A 23,189-nucleotide genomic window follows, 5' to 3' on the forward strand; every position below is an offset into this window, starting at 1 on the left:
GAATTTCAGATGGCTTTGTGGGGGAAGCTCCCAGTGTGCAGTCTTGGTTCATAGTGCCTATTTATGTGAGCTTTCATGAGCATAGCCACAGGCTTTGGAGGGGGCCCTGTGGCCTGTCCCCCTTTCCCAGCCAGTGTGGCGCCAGGGGAAAATTCCTGCCCATCTGGCTCTGGGGAGGTGGGTGGCATCATCCCCTTTCCTGGGGCTGTGGTGTCACATCAGGGCTGGGCCCCTCTTGTCCAGCCCCAGCTTGGGTGGGGGAACCTGCCTGACAAACAGGCAATGACAGTGTCACCCTGGGAGGCTGTGGGGTGGTGGGTTGACCCAATAGAAAGGTGAAGGTACTTTCCTCGGACTAGTTTGCTAGAGTGAGGGTGAATAAGCTGGTTGCTGGTAGGGAAGCCTCTGCTCATGCCTGTGCTGCCCTTCAGTGGAACCCCAGAATTCTGCCCTGAACTTCCACCCCCATGATGGACAGTACTGGGCACAGCTAAGAAGCCTTCCTCAGGCATGCATGCTGTGGGGGGTGTTCCCCATGAGTGCACTAGGGGAGTGCTGATCATGCTCCCAGGGCCAGCGTGTCAGGACTGGGCCAGCCAAGGACCTTTCTGAGGGCACATGGTTTTAAAGTTGTGTCTTGAAGTGTGAGTTGGGGCTCACATGGGGGCCTTGGGAGTGTGGTGGAGGGACATTCTATGGAGGGACCCGTAGTGAAGGCAGGAGGAACCCAGGCAGGATGTATCTGTGAGTAGGAGCCTGGGGTACAGGGGCTGGGAGCTGGAAAAGCCAGTTGATCGGCTTGGCCTGGGGGGTGTGAATGGGCTCCAGTGGAGGAACACACTGGGGGAGGGTCTGGTGGAGCCAAGGTGAGTGTTTGCAGGAATGGGTGAGGCTGGTGCTTGGTCTAGCAGTGTCCCCCACCCCACCCTTAAACACTGCTAGTAAGTAGTTACCTGTCTTTCCCCACCCAGCGAGGCCCAACAGATAAGGGGAAGAGAGAGGGTTCTGGCAGGGAATGGTTGTGGCTGGCCATACCAGTCTCCTCAGGCTGGCCCTGAGGTGGAATTTGTTGTCCTGAGCCCTCATTGGGCCTACAGTCCTCTTTAGCTTCCCTACCGTGTGCAAGAATCTTGGGGATTGGGTGCTGGGGTGGCTCGGTCGGTTGAACATCTGCCTTCGGCTCGGGTCGTGATCTCTCGGGATCCTGGGGTCAAGCCTCACATTGGGCTCCCTGTTCAGGGGAGAGTCTGCTTCTCCCTCTGCCCTTCCCCACTGCTTGTGCTCTTTCTCAAATAAATAAATAAAATCTTAAAAAAAAAAACAAAAAAGAATCTTGGGGATCTTGTGAAATGCAGTGTTTGATGGAGCAGGTCTTTGGGGTAGCAAGATGCTGCATTTCTTCGAGCTCCAGTAAAATAAAGCTTTCCCTGCTGTTCAGTGAGCCAAGGCAAGTGGTGGTCCATTCCCACCTGTGGATATGCCCTTACTTGCCCCTCCCCTTCTGGTTCGGGGGGTCTGTCCCTCCTGATGGATCCTGAGAACAGAACTGCCTTTTATCCAGGGATTTATCCCTACTGTTTGGCACAGCACCTGCTTTCTTTTTTTTTTTTTTTCACCTGCTTTCTTAGTAGGTTTTTAGCAAATACAAGTGAGTGAGTGAATGAACAAGTGTGGACGAAGTGTCCCTTTCCCATACATCAGGCAAGCCCTTTCAGAGAACAGCAAAGGTTACAGCTGCCAAGAACGACGGTTTCTCTGTTCTCTTGATGAGGCCGTTTCCCCTGGAATGGGCTGGGAGGACACTAAATTTTAACTTTGCACACACTGCTGGTTGGTGAGCAGTTGGGATGGTAGCCTGGTGCTGTGAACATGGGATCTGTCATTGAGTTAAGATTATATAATCTCTGCCTTCCCTCTAGGAAACTTGATGAAAGTTCCAGGCAAGTGACAGAACTTTTGTGTTTAGCCAGGGCTGGCATACAGGGGAGGAGGTGATGAGACCCGTTTTTGTTGATAAAAGCATGGTCTGTTTCCAGGAATTTTCATAGGTCACATAAAATCTCTTTTGATCATAATATTTTACGCAAGAGTTCCCAAGATGGGCAGGATGGGCTTATTGGATTTGCCTTGAAATCATGTAGCTTCCAAATAAACTTGGTGCACACGTGCCCACCATGGACTGAAGTAGGAAAGCAGTGTACCTGACCACAGTGCCATCCCCCTGGCATGTTGGGCTAGATTTCCTCTGCTTTTGTCCTTCTGCCTAAATGGTTTTATAATTTAGAACAATTTTTTTTAAAAGAATGCCCATAGTAATTTCTAGCCTGTGTCACATGGGGTGTTCTTTCTCTTGAATTAAAAGAACTCCCCATGAAAGTACTGAGAAGACTTTTGAAGCACCTTTACTTTAAAAATTGAGCTTAGGAAAGTTTTCCATGTGGGTAACTAGAGGGGCTGGTGGCTTCTCTGTGTTTTGGAAGAGGTGGCCCTGGCCCCTGTAATACACCAACAGTTCTTGTGGCTCTGGCGCCACATAGGAAGTGCCTGCAGCTGGGCAGCCCCAGGGTAAGCTGGGTGCCTCCATTTTCTGACAGCACCTGAACCCTACCTCACTTCTCAAAATGAAGGCTGTGTGTCACAAACCGGTTAGAACTGGCTGTTGCCATGGTTTTCATGTTGGAAGGCACAGTTAAAGGGTCACATGACAAAGGAGGGAAATGCCTTTGTCACGTGACTTTTTGGTGGCTGATTAGCATACAGGAAGTTCACTCCCTGCTGGCTGCTGGGATGCTGAGTGATCATTGATGGGGGTGGGGGTGACGTCATCTTTTGGATGAGTTATTGATTACTCTCAGGCCAAGATGAGACCTGGGAGTGCTGTGGTCAGAGTAGCCATCTCAGGAAGCTTCAGCCTCCAGATGGTCTGGTCCCTCAGCTTGCCCTCTTCCCTCAGGCAGATTTGAGTTTTGTTAGACCTCTCAGACCTTCAGAAAAAGTGCATGCCCCTCAGTAAGATGACAAAAAGTGATCACCATTGTCTCCGCGCACTCTTGCTCAGGATATGCCTGCAGTCTGCAGTTCTAGACATGGTTCTGCCTGGGCTGCTGCTCTGTCTGCATGCAGCCACCTGGGAGCTCACCTGGGCTGGGACCAGTGGCTACAGCTCGTGTGCTGGGGCCTTGCACTACCCCTCAATATCTGTGTCTGCATCCAGAGAACCTGGATAGTTGGAGCCCTGAGGTCACCTTGAAAGTTGATCTTGGGCAGAGTGGGCAGTTAGCAGGGAGACATACAGAATGAGTGGTGGTTCCCAAATTGCATTGGTCTTTGGTTTGGTGAGGCCTGAATGTGACATTCTGGGTTACTTTATAAATAGCCAGCTAGTTTCTGGACTTGAGAGTGTAAATTAATCACCCCAGTGAGGAGACTGTATATCTTGAAATGGCACCTTTTCGTCCACTCCCCTGATCTCTTGTGAGAGTTCGGCCAACAGCTGCAGTGGTTAAATCAAATCAAGGTTAGGAGTATTGAGGTGTAGCCACCATGTGGCTCTTTAGGAGGGATGGAAGAGCCCTGGTTGGGGGGAAAGTTCCAGGGGCACACATGAACCCTCAGCATTTGGTCCTTTGTGCCCATCCTTCCCTAAAGACAGAGCTCATTCCAGGAATGGAAAAGGCAGTTGAGTGGGCTATTAAAACTAGTTCTCCATCCATAACTCTGTCCTTGCTTTGCTGGGGTCTAGTAGGAGGAGTGGGACAACTAGAGCTGTTTCTCCCAGTTAACTTTATTGAGTTTGTTCACTGGGTCACAGTGCCACCTAGTGGGTTTGTTTGGTCCTCTGCTGGTTTTCCTACTGATGAAAAGGATACTAATTCTTCAACACAAGTGGAGGCCAGGTCTTAAGGGAAAGTTTACATTGGGCCCTCAGCAAACAGCTGCTTGGCTGGGGGCAAAGCACTGTCTCTGGGACCTTGTATGTGGGGTCAGCGACATAGTAGCTCAGCATCACACTGTCACACCACAGGAGCCCTGACAAGGGGCCAAGAAAGACCCTGCCTCAGCCCCAGGATCCTGGTTGTTGTTGTTGTTGTTGTTGTTTTGAGATTTTGTTTATTTTGAGAGAGAGCGCATGCGCACACACATGTGTGCCTGTGCAATCGGTGAGGGGGCAGAGGGAGAGGATCTCCAGCAGGCTCCGCACTGAGCATGGAGCCCTACACAGGGCTCGATCTCATCACCCCGAGATCACGACCTGAGCTGAGGTCAAGAGTCGGCACTTAACCATCTAGGCCACCCAGGCGCCCCTCAAGCTGAGCATTTTTATTGGACACTGAGCCACATGGTAGAGAAGGGAGCTGCGGTGTTTTCCAAAATGGCCATATCACACTTGAACACAGGTGTCCTCAGCCCTGGGTACACAGAGGTGGGCACCAAGAATAGTCCTGGCTAGGGGCCTAGCTGTGGGTTTGGGTGCCTCTTGGTGAGTACAGTGAGAGAAGTCAGTTTGGGTGTATGGTAGGGAGAACGCCCAAAGAGAGAGGCTGGGGAGAGTGAGTGGGGCAGCCATGCTCTCCACCTCCTTGCTGTGACTGTGTCTAAATCTGGGATCTGTGGTGTATGGGTGCCAGGCCCTGGGGAACAGTGTCTGGCAGAGCATCCAGGCACTCTGGTAACAACCTGCTTTCCCTGCTCCACAGTGACATGAAGTCTGAGAGGAGAGCCCCCTCTCCTGATGTGATTGTGCTCTCTGACAATGAGCAGCCTGCAAGCCCAAGGGTGAATGGGCTGACGAAGGAGGCCTTGAAGGAGACCAGTACCGAGGCCCTCATGGTGAGCCTTGCCCCCATGTTGGGGGATGACCCTGCCCGACAATATCCCCCAGTGGCGTTGGTGTTGGTGGGGCCTGTGCTCCCCGGCTGTGGCTCTCCCCTTCAACCCTTCTTCTCTTGCCCTTGCAGAAAAGCAGTCCTGAGGAACGAGAAAGGATGATTAAGCAACTGAAAGAAGAGTTACGATTAGAAGAAGCAAAACTCGTTTTATTAAAAAAGTTGCGGCAGAGTCAAATACAAAAGGAAACTACCGCCCAGAAGGTGTGTGTGTGTCCACTCTCTCCTCAAGAGTCAGCAGGAGCCAGTTAAAACGGGACGGAAATCCAATCTCAGTACCTTGGCCCACCTCAGTGCCAGGAACAGGAGCAGCTGGTCACAGGCAGACAAGTTTCCTCAGGGGCATAAGGGTCAAGGTCTGAAATGGAAATTTGAATTACAGATTTTGCGAAAAGGAAGTCAGAGTAAGGATATTATAGTGCGTTTTGGTTTAGAATATTCTCGATCTGAGTATGTAAAACTCCTTGTAGGTTGGAAGCATCAAGAAAACAGAGAACAGATGTCTTAGAAGCTGCTGGAAGTTCTGGGTTAAGAGCTCTTTCCCAAACCCATTTACAGAGAGGCCTCCTATTCTGTGGGTGGGCCATGCTGGCCATCAGGGGCTACCATGGTTTGTGGACAGATTCCCTAATGCTGCAGGGGCATGCCACAGTGCTGCCCAGGCCCCAGAGTCTCTGTCCTGGGGCTCCTCCCCCTATCTCCCCTGGTGTCTGAGGCTCCTTTTGCTGCTTCTAAATGCAGGTTACTGTTAGGCCAAGGTCTGGTTTGTTTTGTTGGGTTTTTTAAAGCTACCCTTCCTTTTACTTTAACCACTATTTCAGTAAACCAGGAAGTAAATGTGTCTTGGACAGTATGAGCTGACAGAGTATATAGAACACAAGTGCCCTTAAGGGAGCAGGACAGGAGGATACTCATTGGTCTCACTTAGGGCTTTGCTCGAGCTTTCACTTGAACATATGTCAATAAGTGGACATGGCCTGGCATCTATTAATCTGCTAGTGGACAGAGTCTGCCTATTACTTGTTTCCTTTCCAGTTGTTTAAGACTCAGTGGAGTGAACCAAGTCTGCCCCTGTCCCTTACCTAGTGGAATATATTACTTTAAGAAGTGCCTGGACTTGGTGTTTGTCACCAAGGTTGGGATTAATCTGTTCAGGCCTGGGGTCCTTTGCCTCAGTCATCATCCCTGGCTCTTCACATCCCCTGGAAGGCAAAACCTGCTCTTGAACCATAATGTGATGTCAAGCATCCCCAGGGGTGAGGGGTGCTGGAAAATCTCTCCTATGCCCATTTCAAGCGAGTCAATTCCTGCTACAGACTTTAGCAGGCGGGAAGCAGAACCTTAGAGCCTGATGCCTTTGGAAGAAGAAGAAAACCAATCTTACTCTGTCTGGATTGTGTGTGAGGGGAGTGGGGCTGACGACTCCCTCGTCTCTCACATGTCCTGCTCTCTTACAGCCCACAGGCTCTGCTGGGAGTGCCGTGACCACCCCTCCCCCGCTTGTGCGGGGCACCCAGAACATTCCTTCTGGCAAGCCATCCCTTCAGGTCAGTGTTCCCTCTGCGTTAGGCTCCTGAGCAGTCCTGATCCAGTTCCTGTGAAAGGCTGCCCATTCCATATGATTAGATTGGAGTGAGGCCCAAACTTAGGCCACTGTTGACATCATGAACAAATCATGCCAGTGCTGAGAGGTCTCCTCCTATGACTGCTCCTAGCAAAATCGGAGAGAGGACCAAGATTTAGGCAGGCCAGGTTCCTTTCATTTCGACACTCCCAAGTTTGTGGGACCCAGCAGGACCTCCTACCCACAGGGTGAGATGGGCAGAGCTCCCACTCCCAGACACAAGACTAAGGTCTGAACAGGGGCCCACCTTCCCTCAAACAGGCCTGTGCCCTCAGCTCAGACCAGCAAGAAAGTGACACCCAGCCCGGGTTAGCTGGACTTCTGCTGTGGTGGGGGTCGTGTGGGTGAGAATGTCCTGCCTTGTTGGTGCAGTTCACTCCTGAGTGAGTCCATTCTGCACGGCTGTGGTTGTTATCCATGTTCTTTGTTCTTTTGTGCTTAGAGTAAATAGACATTTTAGTGCCCTCCCCCCCGCCAACAAGTGTGTACTTTACAAAACAGCAAACCTGTTTGTTTAAAAAAAAAAAAAAAGCCATATAAAATCTGGGGTTTGGTGCTGTTGACAGACCTCTTCAACAAGAATGCCTGGCAGTGTCATCCCACCACCCCTGGTCCGCGGCGGGCAGCAGGTGTCCTCGAAGCTGGGACCACAGGCGAGCTCACAGGTCGTCATGCCCCCACTTGTCAGGGGGGCTCAGGTGAGCAGGGTATGCTTGTGGGGTGTAAGAATGTGTCTAGACTACTCCAACCAGCTACCTCACAAAGAACCCTTCCTGGTCATCAGGTTGGAGATTATGGGGCCCACCCCTTCCCTCCCTCCATTGTTCCTCTCATCATCTTTTTATTTATTTTATTTCATTTTTTAATAATTTTTTTTAGAAGGGAAGAGAGAGTGTGTGTGTGTGGGGAGGTATCCATACAGTGGAATGTTATTCAGCCTTAAAAAAGCTGTTCGTTTTTTGGGGTTTTGTTTTGTTTTTTTGTTTGTTTTTGAGAGAGAGTGCAGTGGGGGGACAGATGGAGAGAGAGAGAGAATCCTAAAGCTCCATGCCCAGTGTAAAGCCCAACGTGGTGGGGGGCACCTGAGCCGAAATCAAGAGTTGGATGCTTAACCAACTGAGCCACCCAGGCGCCCCATCCCTCTCATCATCTTGTCCTCTGTCCCACCCCACAGCAAATCCACAACATCAGACAACATTCCAGCACGGGGCCGCCGCCGCTCCTCTTGGCCCCCCGGGCATCTGTGCCCAGTGTGCAAATTCAGGGACAGAGGATCATCCAGCAGGGCCTCATCCGCGTCGCCAACGTCCCCAACACCAGTCTGCTTGTCAACATCCCACAGGTGAGGGCTGTGCTGACCTAACCTAACCCCACCCCCTACCCACACACACATCAAGGGTGCCCAGTCCTACGGCATAGTCAGGTCTCCAGAGTGGTATGGTGTGACCTGCCTGCTCCCTCAGAGCCAGGCAAGGCCTTAGATGCCGCATGGGGGTTTGGACTGGAGCTCCTCCGGGCCTGTCGCGGTATAAAAGTCATGGGCTAGAGTCCACTATGTTAAGAACTATGGTCTAGCAGAGGTGGATAGGTATTGAGAAGGGGAGAGGTGCAGACCTGAGCTGAAGGGTTGGGGGGAGGCTTCAGGTGGCGTGTGGGACCCAGCATGTTTTGGGGGATGGATGAGGCCTGGAGATGGCTGGGATGGTGGAGGGGCACCAGAGCTTTCCCCACCCTCCTCCCTGTCTGCATGAGCACATGAGGGGAGCATGTCTGCAAATGTCCTCACAGCACCAGCACATCTATTCTTAGCCACGAGTCCTTTCACCTCTGTACAGAGCCTCTGAGATGGGGTGGGTCTCTTCCCACCCAGCAAAGCCAGGAAGATGGGACCAGGGTGAGTGGGCAGGCTAGAAGCAAGAGCTTTATTGACAGATAAAATTATTGGGTCTGCAGGGGCTTTTGCTGATGGGTGTATTAGCTTCTCTTCCTCCTCTGGCGTGGTGCATCTTTGTCTGCCTCCCTCAGATAAGAGCCTGACCAGCAGAGTTCTGAGCAGCATCCCTGCCTTCTCTAAAGTCAGGCCAGGCTGAGGTACTGTGATGGCTGGTGTCCTCTATGTTGGGAGGCCTGTTCGCTCTGGAGACCCTCTGTGAGGATGGGGGTCCTAGGAAACCATTCTGGGCTCCCTGAGTCCTATGATGTGTTGTGTGCAAGTTGTCAGGTGTGTGTGTTTTCCCGGGGGTGGCGTATGCTGCTTTCCTTAGATTTTCAGAAGGGTCCTCAACCCCACAAAAGGGCACTGGTGTGATCAGCTCTGGGTTTGGGGAAAAGCACTTGACAGGGTTGGGGGCTGGGTGAGCTAGAACAAGGAGACAACGGAGCATTGGCCACTGGGGTCCAGATGAAGACAAGAAAGTAGTATAGGAACACCAAAAATCAAGAGGGGGGAAGGGGCGGGACAGGAGTTGGTCCAAAAGCTCTTCTTCCCTATAACCCCAGTGAGGACACATGAAGTAAGTTAAACGTTAGAGTCTCCAGACGACCACATACAAAGGTGCTCATGAAGGAAATGCCACCAGTGCTGTAGTGATCCGCTGTCATACCCCTGTGAAGAAGGCAGCCGTCTAGACCTGTGCTGGGAGGAAGGCTGCTAGGCCATAGTGTTGGGACAGTGGCCAGGTTGCCTGAGCGGGGTTGCCCATTGCCCTGGTCGTGGTAATGGCTATGGCTTCGTAGGTGTCCTTATGTGGCAAAACACAGAATACAGATTGTAAATGTGTATACTTGTTGGATATCAGCTAAACCTCAACAAGTATGTTTTATAAGATTGGTCATTTCATACGGTGATGAGTTTAATGCTGCTTTGCCTGTTGGCTTGCTGATGTCCGGCATCTCGGAGTTACTACCTTAAAGACTCATTAGTGCAGCCAACAGTGCCATCCTGGGCTGTGGGATCAGGCACCCCCAGCACCCTAACCAGGTTGTTATTTCCCAAAAGCCTTCCCCAGCGTCGCTGAAAGGGACGACAGCCACCTCTGCTCAGGCCAACTCCACCCCCACCAGCGTGGCCTCTGTGGTCACTTCTGCTGATTCTCCAGCCAGCCGTCAGGCAGCTGCCAAGCTTGCGCTGCGCAAACAGCTGGAGAAGACGCTGCTTGAAATCCCCCCTCCCAAGCCCCCTGCCCCGGAGATGAACTTCCTACCCAGCGCTGCCAACAACGAATTCATCTACCTGGTCGGCCTGGAGGAAGTGGTGCAGAACCTGCTAGAGACCCAAGGTGAGTGCCTTGGGGCCATTTTCATCTCTTGCCACTGAAGTTTCTCTTACATAGGTTATTTTCAATGCCTGCTGCATGCTGAGAGCTGTCTGGGGTGGAGCATCTTATGGATGACCTTTTGTTATTAGTCCTCCTGCTTTCTGTGAGGCTTAACTTTTTGCTTATTTGTTTTAGTTTTTACATTCATTCATTGAGAGCACAAGCGTTTGCGAGAAGGGGCGGGGGGGGATGGGCAGGAGGGGGCAGATCTTAAGCAGACTTAATGCTCCGAGCATAGCCCAACACCGGGCTCAGTCTCATGATCCTGAGATCATGATCTGAACCAGAATCAAGAGTTGTACACTTAACACTTAAGCAACTGAGCCACCCAGGTGCCCCATTAGTTTTTACGTTTTTTAAAATACTTATTATTGAAGTATAGTTGCCATATATTGTTACATTAGTTTCAGGTGTATGATATAGTATCATTTATACATTTATTTAACAATTTTATAGGTTATTAAGTGTTCACCACAATAAATGTGGTCCCCATCTATCACCTTAGATAACTTCTTAAACATATCACAGTCACCTTTCTTCTCTTGTTGGGGCCTCTTCTGAGAGCTGGGCCCTGGGGAAGCCCAAGGCCCTGCACATATGATCTGAGGGGGGTGCTGTTCTATAACACTGGGGCAGGCAGAGAGGGATGAGAAGGAACGTTTGCAGGAGGCTGACAGGCTTTGCTTCCAGATGGGTCTCTCCAGCTAGAACTTCCCAGAGCCTTGAGTACTCTGAGCCCTGAAGGTAGGAAAGGGACACCCATGCCTGGGCCAGACTCACTTTATCCTCCTTGGAAACAGTTTGGAAAGCACCACTTGCATGTTAGGAGGTTTTAGGGATAAAAAGGGCATATATAGGGTTGCGATCAAAAGTAACATTGGAAATGGAGGTGGGAGGCCAGGTTGAGGGGCCTCCACCAGACGATTTGAAGATGTTTCTGCTCTGAGATTAAGTTTGTGGTGATACTATTTGGGCAGCCAGCCTGAATCCTCTCCCTGCATGATCTCAGCAGATGCTCAGAGCTGAGGAGGAGGTGGAGCTGTAACTGGTCCAGGGCAAGGGAGGGCCTGGTAGGCTTCAGACCACATACCTTGAATTGTCCCTTGGTACATGCCAACCCCTCCCAGGGCTGCTCTTACCAGCACAGACTTGGGAGTGACAGCAATGGGGCCTGTACAGAGGAAAAGCACCCTCTGCCTGCTTGGTGTCAGGGTGTTGGAGGGAATGCTCTCTTCCCCCTCTTTAGTCAGTATATCACAGAGTATATATCATATCCTTGGATGTTGTATCCAATGCCTCTTAGAGGTAGAGCCCTCCATACCTGGTTGGGGGCCAGACCCAGGGCAGAGGATGCCCAGCTGGTCACCTCAACTTTACTTATAGCTTCCTTACTGTACCCCACCCACACACCCATCCAACCCCATTGCTTTTAAAATACTCCCCAACCACAGGGCCATATCAAGGACTGACCATGAGTCAGGTTGAGAGTGGGAGACCACATAGGGCCAACATTGGCCTCTGTAAAATTGGCCATGGTGGCTTCCACTTGTCAGGGGGCCAGGCCCAGGAGGGAAGGGTGCGAGCTCTCACATGGCTTGGATGTGTCTGGATCCTTTTGGTGTCATCTTTATGATGGCGTGATATTGGCAGAAGAGCTGCTATGAGGCCAGTGCAGGATGGGTGGGTGGTGGGAGGCCCAAGTCAGGACACAATGCCCACCCATCTGTACCTGGGTGCCCTGGGCATCTGCTCTTCCCAATCAGCCTGTCTCTATCAGGAGTCAGTATCCCTCTCGTATTGCCCAGAACAGGATCTAACTGTGGGAGGAAGCTCTGAGCCCCTTTTGAGGTGTCCCTTGATACCTCCTAGAGCCCCAGGCTGGGTGACTAAGTCCAGCCTCGTACCAGTGTCTCCACTCTGATGTTGGTCATGCCTACTACAGCTGCCTAGAAAGAGGTACTATGTCTTCTAGGGTTGGACGTTTGGAAGGTGATGTGCTCTTTTCACCAGAGCATGATAGCTGTAGGTGAGGGCCCGGAGCTAGGGGCCTGGGGTGAGGGGCTCCCCCAGTCTGATCCTGTACAGCCAGCCTCTCAGCATTCAGGGGCAGCTTGGGCAGGCCCGGGGCTGGAGAGAGAGGCCAAGGGTCTCTTGGCAGCAGTGTCTCTGATATTAAGAGGAAGTTAAACCCTTGAGTACTCTAGACACAAAAAAGATAGTTACAAAATGCAAAAAGTGCCCCTTCCTTCACTTTCTTTTTTTTTTTTTTTTTAAAGATTTTATTTATTTATTTATTTTAGAGAAAGGGTGTGAGAATGAGCGAGCGGGAGGAGGAGTAGAGGGAGAGGGACAAGCAGACTCCGCCCTGAGTGTGGAGCCCAATGCAGGGCTCAATCTGACAACCCCGAGATCATGACCTGAGCTGAAATCAAGAGTCAGACCCTTAACTGACCGAGCCGCCCAGGCTCCCCCTCCTTACTTCACTTTCAGTGACGAAAAGAATATTGATCCCATGCCTGAGCATGTACTTTACTTGGCTTCCCCAGTCACCCTTCCTGTGGCCAATTGAGGGGATGTAGTGTTCCCATTTCTCAGACAAGGGGGCCAAGGACCCAGAGCAGTTGTGTGCCCTCATCTGGGCAGCACATGTGAGTCTTGGCCCTGCCACGACTGCCATGTGACTCTGCAAGTCACTTCATCTCCTCAGCCTTGGTTTCCTCCTCAAGATAACAGGGTGGGGTGCCCTGTTAGGAGGTTATTGTGAGAATCGAACACCTTTGTATGCACAAGACACTGGGTATGACACTTGTCAGCAGGAGCACTTACTGGATAATTTAGTCCTTAGTTGACTCGCCCACTAGCAAGGACGCCTGTCACAGTGAGGTGGGACCTGGAGGGTTACCTCCTCTTCACTGTGAGGAGGTGTGGGAGGGTAGGAAAGAGAGTCAGGAGGAGACAATCTGAGAGACTTTTTGTTCTTTTTAAGATTTTATTTATTTATCTGAGAAAGAGCACAAAGGGGGCTGCAGAGGGAGAGGGAGAAGGAGACTCCCCTGCTCAGCAGGGAGGCCGACCTGGGGCTTGATCCTAGGACTCTGGGATCATGACCTGAGCTGAAGGCACACACCTAGCCAACTGAGAAGCCCAGGCTCACTAGAGAGCACTAAGGTTCTTGAGAGTTGGTACCCAGTGCACCTAATCCATGGCATTTTCCAGAGCTGCTTAACTTATCTTCTATCAGCAAACCTTCCCCAAAGCCCAAGGCTGGCCTAATGTCCACACACAGTTGGCGCCAATATGTGTGTGCCAAACAATGTCTTAGAATTTGGCTTCCTGATGCCAGCTGGGCCATATAGTCCAGGGCAATGCTCCAGATCAGTCACATGTCCTCATCCTGTCCTGGGATGATAGGGGCTCTGACTCGTATCCTGTTCCTGTGACGTGAGCCCACCTACCTCTCCCTGCAGCGGGCAGGATGTCGGCTGCTGCTGTTCTGTCCCGGGAGCCCTACATGTGTGCGCAGTGCAAGACGGACTTCACGTGCCGTTGGCGGGAGGAAAAGGGTGGTGCCATCATGTGCGAGAACTGCATGGCATCCAACCAGAAGAAGGCACTCAAGGTAGAGCACACGAGCCGGCTGAAGGCTGCTTTTGTGAAGGCTCTGCAGCAAGAGCAGGAGATTGAGCAGCGCCTCCTGCAACAGGGTGCCGCCCCCGCACAGGCCAAGGCTGAGCCTGCCGCCGCCCCACACCCCGCGCTAAAGCAGGTGAGAGTCCTTGGGGAGCCAAAGCTGCGGCCCTGCAGCCTGGGAACGTGGGCTGGGCGGCCTCACCTTCTAGGAGAGGGGCCTTGTTCCCTTGGCAGGGAGTTGTTGCTAGCAAGCAAGATGTTCTGACGTTCTGTCCCACACTGGGCAGTCCTCTGCCTGGTTATTAACTGTGTGTCTAAATTGCATTTAATGGTGGCCTTTGGTGGTGAAAATACTAATTTGCAGTTTCTTTAGATTTTGTAGCTTTCACGTGCAGTGTTCCGGCTGACAAGTACTTCTTGTCTAAAAGGACTTTTCTGAAAGCCACATTGAGATGCAAAAGGGGCATTTGGAAGAAATGTTCTAGCTAAATTAAGGAGAGAAGCAAGTTTGAAATCAAGTTTTTTGGCTGCTTTTTTTAATGCTTTGCTTTCCCACCCCCTGTAGACCCAAAGCACCCCGTTGGCAATTTTTTGTGTCCTCGGAAGTCATTTGTAATTCACTAATAAACACATCTTCTCAAGATCCTTATATAGTGGGGGGCTGTACTGCCCTCGGGAAACGGCCCGTCCCGTGGGGACTAGGCCTCGTGTGGCCACAGCTGCTGCCCTTTGGTCACTCTAGGTCACCCTAGGCCGGCTGTGGATGGTGCTGACCTCGATTTCAACCCCCCCCTCCCCCCCGTTTGTATAGGTCATAAAACCCCGGCGTAAGTTGGCGTTCCGCTCAGGAGAGGCCCGCGACTGGAGTAACGGGGCTGTGCTACAGGTCAGAACTGCGGTGCCGGGAGTCCCTGCACCGCGCCACCAACCAGCCCTCACGCCCCAGACCGTGACCACGTCAGTCGCCGACTGTCACGCTGCCTGTGTCTATCTGTCTCTCTCTCTCTCCCTCCCTCCTTCCCCTCCCCCCTTGGTGTAACTTACCTGGTCTCCTGATTTTGGACTTTAGGGACCCTGTGTGGGTGGGAAGAGGTCAGCCAGAGCACGGAGAGGCTGCGCTGAGCGTCTCGCCCTCTGTCACCCCCTTCCCCACATGAGCCATCACACCCTCTCTCCACTGTAGGCCTCCAGCCAGCTGTCCCGGGGCTCGGCCACAACGCCCCGTGGTGTCCTGCACACGTTCAGCCAGTCACCCAAACTGCAGAATGCAGCCTCAGCCACAGCCCTTGTCAGCAGGACCGGCAGACATTCCGAGAGAGCTGTGAGCGCCGGCAAGGGCAGCGCCTCCACCAACTGGAAGAAGGCACCCCTGAGTACAGGTGAGCCACCCGCACACGGTGAGGTCCATCCCTTCCTTGCTTTTGTCTAGGACTTGCACACATACAAGTGAACAGAAATGGTGCATAGAGCCCTGAAACCCCAGACCTGTTCCCTGAGAGCAGCTGCTCTTGACTCTTCAGCTTGATCTCTGTTCACCAAATAGGATACTCCGAACAAGTGGTAGCCTTGGGTAGATACTCATTTCCATCCTTTGTGCGCTCTATACCTATACTGTTAGCTCTTGACCCAAAATGTTGGGCAAACCCAGTTTAGGTGTAGTCTGTCTGTCTGTCTGTCTCTGTCTCTTTTTCTCTCTCTCTCTCTCTCACACACACACACACACACACACACGTACACACCATCCAGTGGACATCTGTCAGCACAGACACTTACCTTGCCAATTCTGGTCCCCCCACCCCTTCCTGCCATAGGGAACACCTGTTTTGCTGTTATGTTGTACCTTTTTCTGGTGCACTAACTTAATTTCTTGTTCAGCCAGATAGTGTTCATTCCCTGCTCTGTGGGACACTTCCCACCCTCTGACTTAGGTCAGGTGGTGCAAAGTGTAAACCAGGGAACAAGACGGTGGGAAGGTAGATAGGGGAAAGATCCCTGAGGCAGGGGCTAAGATTTAACTAGGGTGGGTGGCAGAGGATTCTGAGAAAACCACATTTGAGGAACAACTCAGAGGGGGATACCATCGGGTGAGCATTCCCTAGTCTGTCACAGTCCCATCATCCCTGGGTCGATGCCCACACCACTTTCCCTGTTTTTAATTATTTATGTGCCAGCATTAAGGTGATATTTAAATATTTGTTTCTATCAAAAACAGGAAAGTGAAAGGTAGGCACAAAGGGCTGAGAGAAGGAGACAGGTGAGCACTTTCACTATGGGAGCCAGTGCCCCTCCCTGCCCCCCACCCAAGTTTGCTGTATCCCTGTAGAAAAAAAGGAGGTGACATCATGAGAGTCCTCTCCCTAGGGAGAACTGGGAAAGCCAGACTGGCTCTGCAAACAAAACACGGGAGTCAGCTGTGTGTGCAGCTGACCATAGAGTTAGAAATGTGGCCAAGAATCAGAGCCTTCCACCGGGTGAAGCTCAGGAGAGGGAGTACATTTGTCTGGTTGCAAAAGAATCTGAGTAGCCTAGAGAGCATTTGTAAACATAAGCAGGCAGAGAGGCTTTTGTGCAGCATGTGTAAGATGCAGCTAAGAATTCATAGCTGTTTGAAAATTCCTTTTATGGGAAATTTGGAAGTATACAAAATCAGATACAGGTGTGTGCATGTGTACACAGTGGTAGCAGACATGTGAAAATCGCGCGTTTAAGGTAATCTTTGAAAGGGAATATGAAAAAAAAGGAATATGAAGGAATAAGTAGTTGCTATGTTCAGCAGTAGGACTAGAGGTAAATGTGTAGTAGCTTAAAAGCAGTATTTCCCAAACAAGTTCTACCAGCACTCCAGGTTACCCTTGGTTTCTGGGCAGGACCCAGTCAGGTTTCTCTTTAGTATGTAGAGAGGTTTCCCTATTGCATTTGACCTCAGAACACTTGTTCCACAAAATGTAGTAACCTCCACCAAATTACTCTTGGGGTAACACAGTGATGGGGGCAGGGGATAAGGCAGTCCTTACCCCCAGGCCAGCCAAATATCTGTGTGTGTCGGAGATTGGGGGGTCATTTGTTTATTTTCCACTTGTAAAAGAGATGCTTGCTCATTGGGGAAATTTGGAGAATACAAAAAGAAGAGAATGGTGTTTCTATCCCAGGAGAACAAAAGCTATACTTCGAGGCTTTTTCCCCATTCTGCCTCTTCACTGCTGTGTTCCTTGTGTGTAACTGAGTGCCCTGCAGAGGCATCATGCTCTGTCACCATCCTGTTCCCTCTTAATGTTTTCATGAGAGAATATTACCATACCATTAAAAACCCTGTCATTCTGTTCTTTTGCAGGCGGGGCCCTTGCGTTTGTCAGCCCGAGCTTGGCAGTGCACAAGACCTCCTCAGCTGTGGACCGCCAGCGGGAGTACCTCCTGGACATGATCCCGCCACGCTCCATCCCCCAGTCAGCCACGTGGAAATAGTGCGAGCCGGGCCCAGTGGAGAACAGGCTCCCTCCTCCCTCCCACCTGGCCCTGCCACCCTCCACTCGGGAAGACCTCATACTCCCTGAGAAACGAGTGAGCGAGTGCCGGCTGCGCTGCGGAAGCAAGAGCTCCGTTCTTGGCTGCAAAGTCTCGTCGCAGCTGAGGGGCTGCTTTACAGGTGGACGAGGATTATCACTGAGGGACCTTTCCCTTGGGCTTTTTTCCTTTCTTTGCCTTTAGTTTGCCCAACACCAGCAGAAAAGTGGACCTCGGGAGCTGGTTCTGCTTCCGGCCCTTCCTTTCAGCCCCCTCTCCCCCCATTCCACACCCCCCCCCCCCCAGCAGGGTGCACGGACGGCTCACCCTGGACACTGTGACACGCTCGGCAAGACCGGCGCCCGGGGCTTCTGAAGTCGAGCGGAGCGTTCTGTTTTGTTTTTGCTTTTCCCCATCTTAGCCTCCCAATCTTTGACTGCCTTCCTTCATGGCAATCTTTAGGTTGACAGATTTTTTTTTTAATCACCTCATGATGATGGAGTTTAAAGTAAACCGTGCAGACCCAGGGGTCCCTGCCGAGCACGGCCCCCACACCCCAGAGGGTGGGCCACTGACTGCCCAGCCCTCACTCTAGCAGAAGGCCTCTGCTGCTGCTCATCCCGGAGAGCCCGGACCTCCCACGCTTAGCAGAAGAACAAACTGCAACCCAGACCCCAGCCAGAGAGCCTGGGATCCCAGAAGCCACGCACCGCCAGTAGAGGAGGGAGCAGAGAATTGGCAGCAACATCCAGAGCCTGAGTGGGAAGTTGGAGGGGCGGGCTATTGTGTTTTTTTGTTGTTGTGGTTTTATTTTATTAAATTTTTCCTTTTCTTTTCCTTCTTATTTTGATGGACACCATCCTAAGCTGCCCTGGCCTATACTCCTGTCAGGTGTGTCTGGTGGGGAGGTGCCCCTGCCCCTCCAAGACTTCAGGGTTTCCGTTTGGGTCTAGTTTAGAACCTTCCCTTAAAACAGGGCCATGCTGCCAGGGTCGCCTTCAGACTGTTTTTTTGTTTTTGTTTTTAACCCTTTTTCGAGTCTACAGAAATGTCTTATACAAAGGATCAGGTCTGCTCTTAGTTGTGTTTCATTTTGGTTTCTCCCACTCCTTAAAAATCGGTTCCATGAGGATAGGCAGAAGCTGTCGTGAGTGTGCTGTGCACGGGGCCGTCTCCGTGCAGGTGCGAGGGCGTCCTGTGTGCACACACACGTGTTTGTCGATGTGGAGATGGGGTACGCTGCTCCCCACTTCAGCCCCAGCCCTAGTTTTCCTATCCATGCAGTTAGGGACTTAATTTAAAATCCTTATTTTGTAGGGCCGCCTTCTTCAAAACACACTGCTACAACATTCTAATAAAGGCTCATTTAACCCCCTCTCTCATGTGTGAATATCCATGTTTAGCAACATTTTGACCCGCGGTAGAAGACCTAGTTTTGCAACATTCTAATTTTTTGTTGTGTAAAACCCTGTATTTCTCATTGATTTTTGTTTTGAGTGCATAATTTAGACGGGCTGAAGGAGGGGAGGGCAGGGAAGGGTGGCTTTCATTCCAAGATCCAGGGATTTGGGGGAAAGGAGGGAAATTGACATGGGGGGTGTTTTTACACCAAAAAATCAAGAGTATGCAAACATTTCTATTTCTCACATTTTTCTGTGTGCCTGGCAAATAAATACTTGTCTTATACTACCCTGAGCTGTTAGCCCTCTCTGTTCAATGACATGGGCCAGATTTTCCAAATCCTTCAAGAAGGAGCACCTGGGCTGGCCACTTCCATGGGCAAACAGACCTCAGTTCTATGCAGTAACTCGGGATCAGGTGTCCAGGCGAGAGTCACCTCTGCACTGGAGGGGTGTGCCAGGATTGTCACACCCCAGCTGGGGTTGAATGGATCTGTGACTCATGGGCCCAAGCTGAACTGTGCTGTGCAGGTTGGCCCTCAACCCCAGCCCATTGGAACCTCGCTCATCACTGTGCTCAGGAACCACCTCTACTCACCTTGCCTGGCTAGACTTCTACTGGCCTCTGAGCTGTTAAGTGGGCCTCATGAATTCAGTACAAACCCGACCGCCATGGGTGGAGGATGGGGCTACCGGCCCTGGCTCTGCCTCCTCCAGCCCAGGGTCCCTGGGGATAATCCCATCAGGGGCCACTTACTGTGACATGTAACTTTTTTTAAAGGAGACAACGTGAGATGCCTTAATCTTCTGTTCATTTCTACTGTATCAAAACTCTTACCCCCCTTTTTTTCTTTCGTTTCCCCCTTTGCAGTATAACTTCTCTGATAAGCCCCAAATGAGTAGTTCTTTGATGAGGTTTATGATGTTGCAGGAATGGCGTATTAAATACCTCTCTGCATGTGGGGTTTGGACATACTAGGAAAGGGTTAGTAATGTTAAGAGTGTTCTCCCAGCAGCAAAGCCTGCCAAAATTGGTCACAGTGCTGGGGTCCTCGTCTCCCCCACCCCCACCCCAGGAGCCTCAGGACTGAAAGGACCTGGTTCCTAGAAGCAGTGAGAATGTGTGAGCACCCAGTCCCAAATGATGATGGTCCCAAGTTATCTGTGACCTGAACTCTGAACGGCAACTGGAAACTGTTCAAGATGCTAGCCACTCAAGGGTGAAGGGTTGCATGTTTGAAATGGCCATACGTGTATAAATGCATGTGCACATAGATACATGTGTGTCTACTTGGAGCCTCCCATTGCTCTGGCCATCCTACCCATGTCACTGGGTCCCCAGTGTCCCAACTGTGATGTTGGGACCCACACCTTTGATAAGGCCAACAGTTGCCCTCCTCCCAGGGGTAGCCTCTGCTCCTGTCTGTACCCTAAGACCTTCACAAAGCAAAACTTGGCCCCAGTGCAGAGGGAATGAAAGACACCTGAGTACAGCTCTGCTGTGTTGCGGTTCCTGTGTCCCACGAGTCATTTTCCTGTGGACGGAAAGACATGGGGAGGAGTTTTCTATATAAACATTCTCATCACAGGGGTGTAAATCATGGAAAAGGCCGGCGTTGCTGCTGCACCATAGAGTTTTTATTTGATGCCGAGTTATGCTGCACATTATGGTTGCCTAAAGAACTTGGACTGAGCTTTTTTTTTTAAAAAAGGACAGCTAAAGTTTTATAATCCTTAACAATGAAAGTGTAATAGACAGTTACACTAGTTCAGGGTATTTGGAAGGTGGGCGTTTGGGGGATGGGTGGGTGGGGAGGTTGTCACTTGTATTTATTGTGACGCTAAATCTTTGATAATAAATGTAAAAGGTTGACCACCAAACCGGAATAGAAGTTCCAATAAACAGGCTGGAATCAATGGCTATGCTTGTGTCACGAGGAAGTTTTAGAATCTGACGGAAAATAAAGAAATGGACAATGGCTTGGCTGTATTTTTCTTTTGTCCCCTCGGCCCTGGTTTCCCTGCATTATTTTTGTCCCAGCTTTGGGACAGCTTGGAGACTGGGGAAGGTGTAGCAGGGTGACCCCTTGTTAATGGGGAAACAATGAGACACCTGCTTCTTGGGCTTCTTTCGGACTTCACTTCCAAAAGTGGGTGGAGTACCTCCCCAAACTGGGCACTGTGGCTTTCCTTCTGGGCCTCCCATCTTCACCAGAACCTGTGGCTTTGTGGCCTACTTATCCACAGCTGAGAGAGTGAGGTGAGAAGCCAGTGGGTTTTGCCTATCCACTAGCTCTTAACCCCTTCCAGCCAACACCCCAGAGTGGTAAGTTCTTCTGGGCCTATTTTCAGACTTGGCATCTGCATTGGGTGTCCTTGCTACAGGAGGTGTTAACAGATGCAGGTTCTAGCACAGATGGAGCTGCCCTGCCAGCTCTGAAATGAACAATTTCTGGTGAAAATTTGTTTTCAGATATTGATACACTGTTTCAAAAGTTATTTATAAAGTGGGACCTGTGCTCACTGGTGAATTTTTAATATTTTTTAAAAGATTTCTTTTAGAGCAAGAGTGCGAGTGGGGGAGGAGCAGAGGGGGAGAGACTCTCAAGCAGGCTCCCAGTGCGGGGCTCCACTTCAGGACCCTGCGATCACAACTTGAGCCAAAACGAAGAGTCATATGCTCAACTGACTGAGCCACCCAGGTGCCCCACTGACTGGTGAATTCTAATGTGCCTAGAATATGACCCTGTTTTCCTAGGTGCTTTTATTTTCATTTATTTATTTTTATTTATTTTTTGCAGTTTCTCGTCTTTTTTTTTTTTTAAGATTTTATTTATTTGACAGAGACACAGCGAGAGAGGGAACACAAGCAGGGGGAGTGGGAGAGGGAGAAGCAGGCTCCCCGCCGAGCAGGGAGCCCGATGCGGGGCTCGATCCCAGGACCCTGGGATCACGACCTGAGCCGAAGGCAGTCGCTTAACGCCTGAGCCACCCAGGCGCCCCTCTCGTCTTTTTTCTTAAGCCATTCCTGCCTCCAACCTGGGGATAGATGGTCCTCTCCAACCATCACAACCTAGCTAGGTTTCACATGGGCAAGGCACAGAACTGACAGAAGACATTACAGAAATTAAACCCAAACCTGCCCCAGTCTACCTGTGATACATCCTGACTGGTGCCCCATACCCCAACACTGGCTGTGAGCACCACACTTACAGGGTAGTATTTCAGGGGCTCCAAATTCAGCCCTCAAGTGAGTTTTCATTGGGTAAGGCACAGGCTCCTCAATTGACCCACTGACACAACAGGGGTGAGTTTCAAGCAGCTTCTCCAAACAAATGGGACAACTGCCTCAATCCCTGAGGTCTCGTCCCCTCCGAACTGATCCACAGGTCTGTGGCCATGGGGTAGGAAGAGACCCAGGCCCCATTGCTCATACAGATTAATCTATGGATAGAAAAAGGCACATACCATACCCAAGGCACTAGGATTCCTTGTGACAAGGGCAAGGAAGGAAAGAACGGAGTGTCAGGGAAGAGGTGACTTAAACCAAATCTGCAATGAAGAAAGGGGGAAAGTGGTTCAGGGAATGGCAACAGCCAGTGCAAAGGCTCAGAGGTGAGACCAAACCTGGAGGGTCAAGGACAAGGCAGGCAGTGTGCCTGGGCCACAGGAAAAAGGGGTGAGGATATGGGTTTCATTCTGAGTGTAGTGGGAGCCTCAAGAAGGCTCAGGGTGTGGTCTTTCAATGAGCCACACAGCCCTTCCCTACAACCTGGAGGAAAGGTTCCTACCTCCATTTTCCAGGTGCGGAGCCCAAGGATGGTCCAGATCAGAAGAGGCGCCCTCCTTAGCGTAAACCAGAGGGGTTAGGTTTTCTTTCTCAGCTCAGATGTGAACCAGCCAGGACTGGAGGCAAGGCACTTCCCCTCTCTTAGCCTCGGTTTCCTCATCTGCCTATTTGAAGGGGGTTAGGGAAGAGTTGGCACTTAATCCCCAGGGCACCTGAGAACACAAAGCGTGAGTGAGCAGGAGCAGGGAATGGTCAGACCCACAAAATGACCAGCCTCCTTGGGGACTGTGTGGGGCTTGGAGGCAGGTAGGATTAGGGCTTAGGGAGACATCTTCCATGCACCCCAAATGAGAGACAGCCGCTGTCACCAAACCCACTAACCTCATTGCAACAAAATAATCCCCAATCTCCCCCAGGCCCTGTTGGGGTCCCCTCTCCAGACATACACTTCTACCTCTCCACATCTTCTCCCTCCCCCTCCATTCTAGCCATAGGACTTTCGTGGCATTCCCCAAACACACCAGCTTCAATGTATCTTGGGAACACTCAGAACACGTTCCTTCTGCTGTTTCCAGTGGCTGATTCCTTCAGGGTTAAGCTCAAATGTCTGCTTCAGTCCTTCCTTGGTCACCCGCCCCTCCCCTCACCCAGCATTTAGCACAAGTTACAATCATTTTCTTTCCATGCTATTCATTTTTACTTGACTTTTCACTTGTCTCCTCGCTGAGGGCAGGGATGGATCTAAACCTCTTTGTGAAGTCCCACAGCTTGGCACACAGTAGGCGTTCAATAAATGCATGAATGAAGAGAGGACTGAAGTAACCAGCTTGCCCAGCAGACTCATGCCTCACTCTTGACTCTCCCCTGCCCCAGACAACTTCTTTACCAAGGAAGGGCCCTTACTATGGAGAGCTTCCACCACCTCCCCACCCCACTCCAGCCATATCCAGTTTCAAATTCCAGATGTGTTATTGGGCAAGTGTCATTTGTGTGGGCCTCAATTTCCTCATCTATAAACGCTCAGTTTCTGTTGAGACAGGC

At 51.0% G+C, this 23,189-nt stretch overlaps 1 protein-coding gene across 6 annotated transcripts in view; it reads left to right on the forward strand.

Annotated features, from left to right (window-relative positions):
* GATAD2A (GATA zinc finger domain containing 2A) overlaps nt 1-18,335 on the forward strand; it is a 103,349-nt gene extending 85,014 nt beyond the window's left edge. For 5 of the 6 annotated variants that reach the window (XM_081816206.1, XM_081816218.1, XM_081816212.1 and 2 more), the window contains 10 exons: nt 4,698-4,830; nt 4,959-5,090; nt 6,344-6,433; nt 7,077-7,208; nt 7,685-7,852; nt 9,509-9,788; nt 13,295-13,593; nt 14,269-14,343; nt 14,641-14,836; nt 16,789-18,335. In XM_081816206.1, the coding sequence (XP_081672332.1) occupies nt 4,698-4,830; nt 4,959-5,090; nt 6,344-6,433; nt 7,077-7,208; nt 7,685-7,852; nt 9,509-9,788; nt 13,295-13,593; nt 14,269-14,343; nt 14,641-14,836; nt 16,789-16,919 (1,636 nt within the window). In that variant the 3' untranslated portion in view covers nt 16,920-18,335. The remainder of the gene's footprint in view (nt 1-4,697; nt 4,831-4,958; nt 5,091-6,343; nt 6,434-7,076; nt 7,209-7,684; nt 7,853-9,508; nt 9,789-13,294; nt 13,594-14,268; nt 14,344-14,640; nt 14,837-16,788) is intronic. The other variant, XM_081816228.1, reaches the window with a different exon arrangement.
* The last annotated feature ends 4,854 nt before the right edge of the window (nt 18,336-23,189 follow it).

The sequence above is a fragment of the Leptonychotes weddellii genome, chromosome 1 (assembly GCF_054177405.1).
Source record: "Leptonychotes weddellii isolate Sample4059 chromosome 1, ASM5417740v2, whole genome shotgun sequence".
Lineage (NCBI taxonomy): Eukaryota > Metazoa > Chordata > Mammalia > Carnivora > Phocidae > Leptonychotes > Leptonychotes weddellii.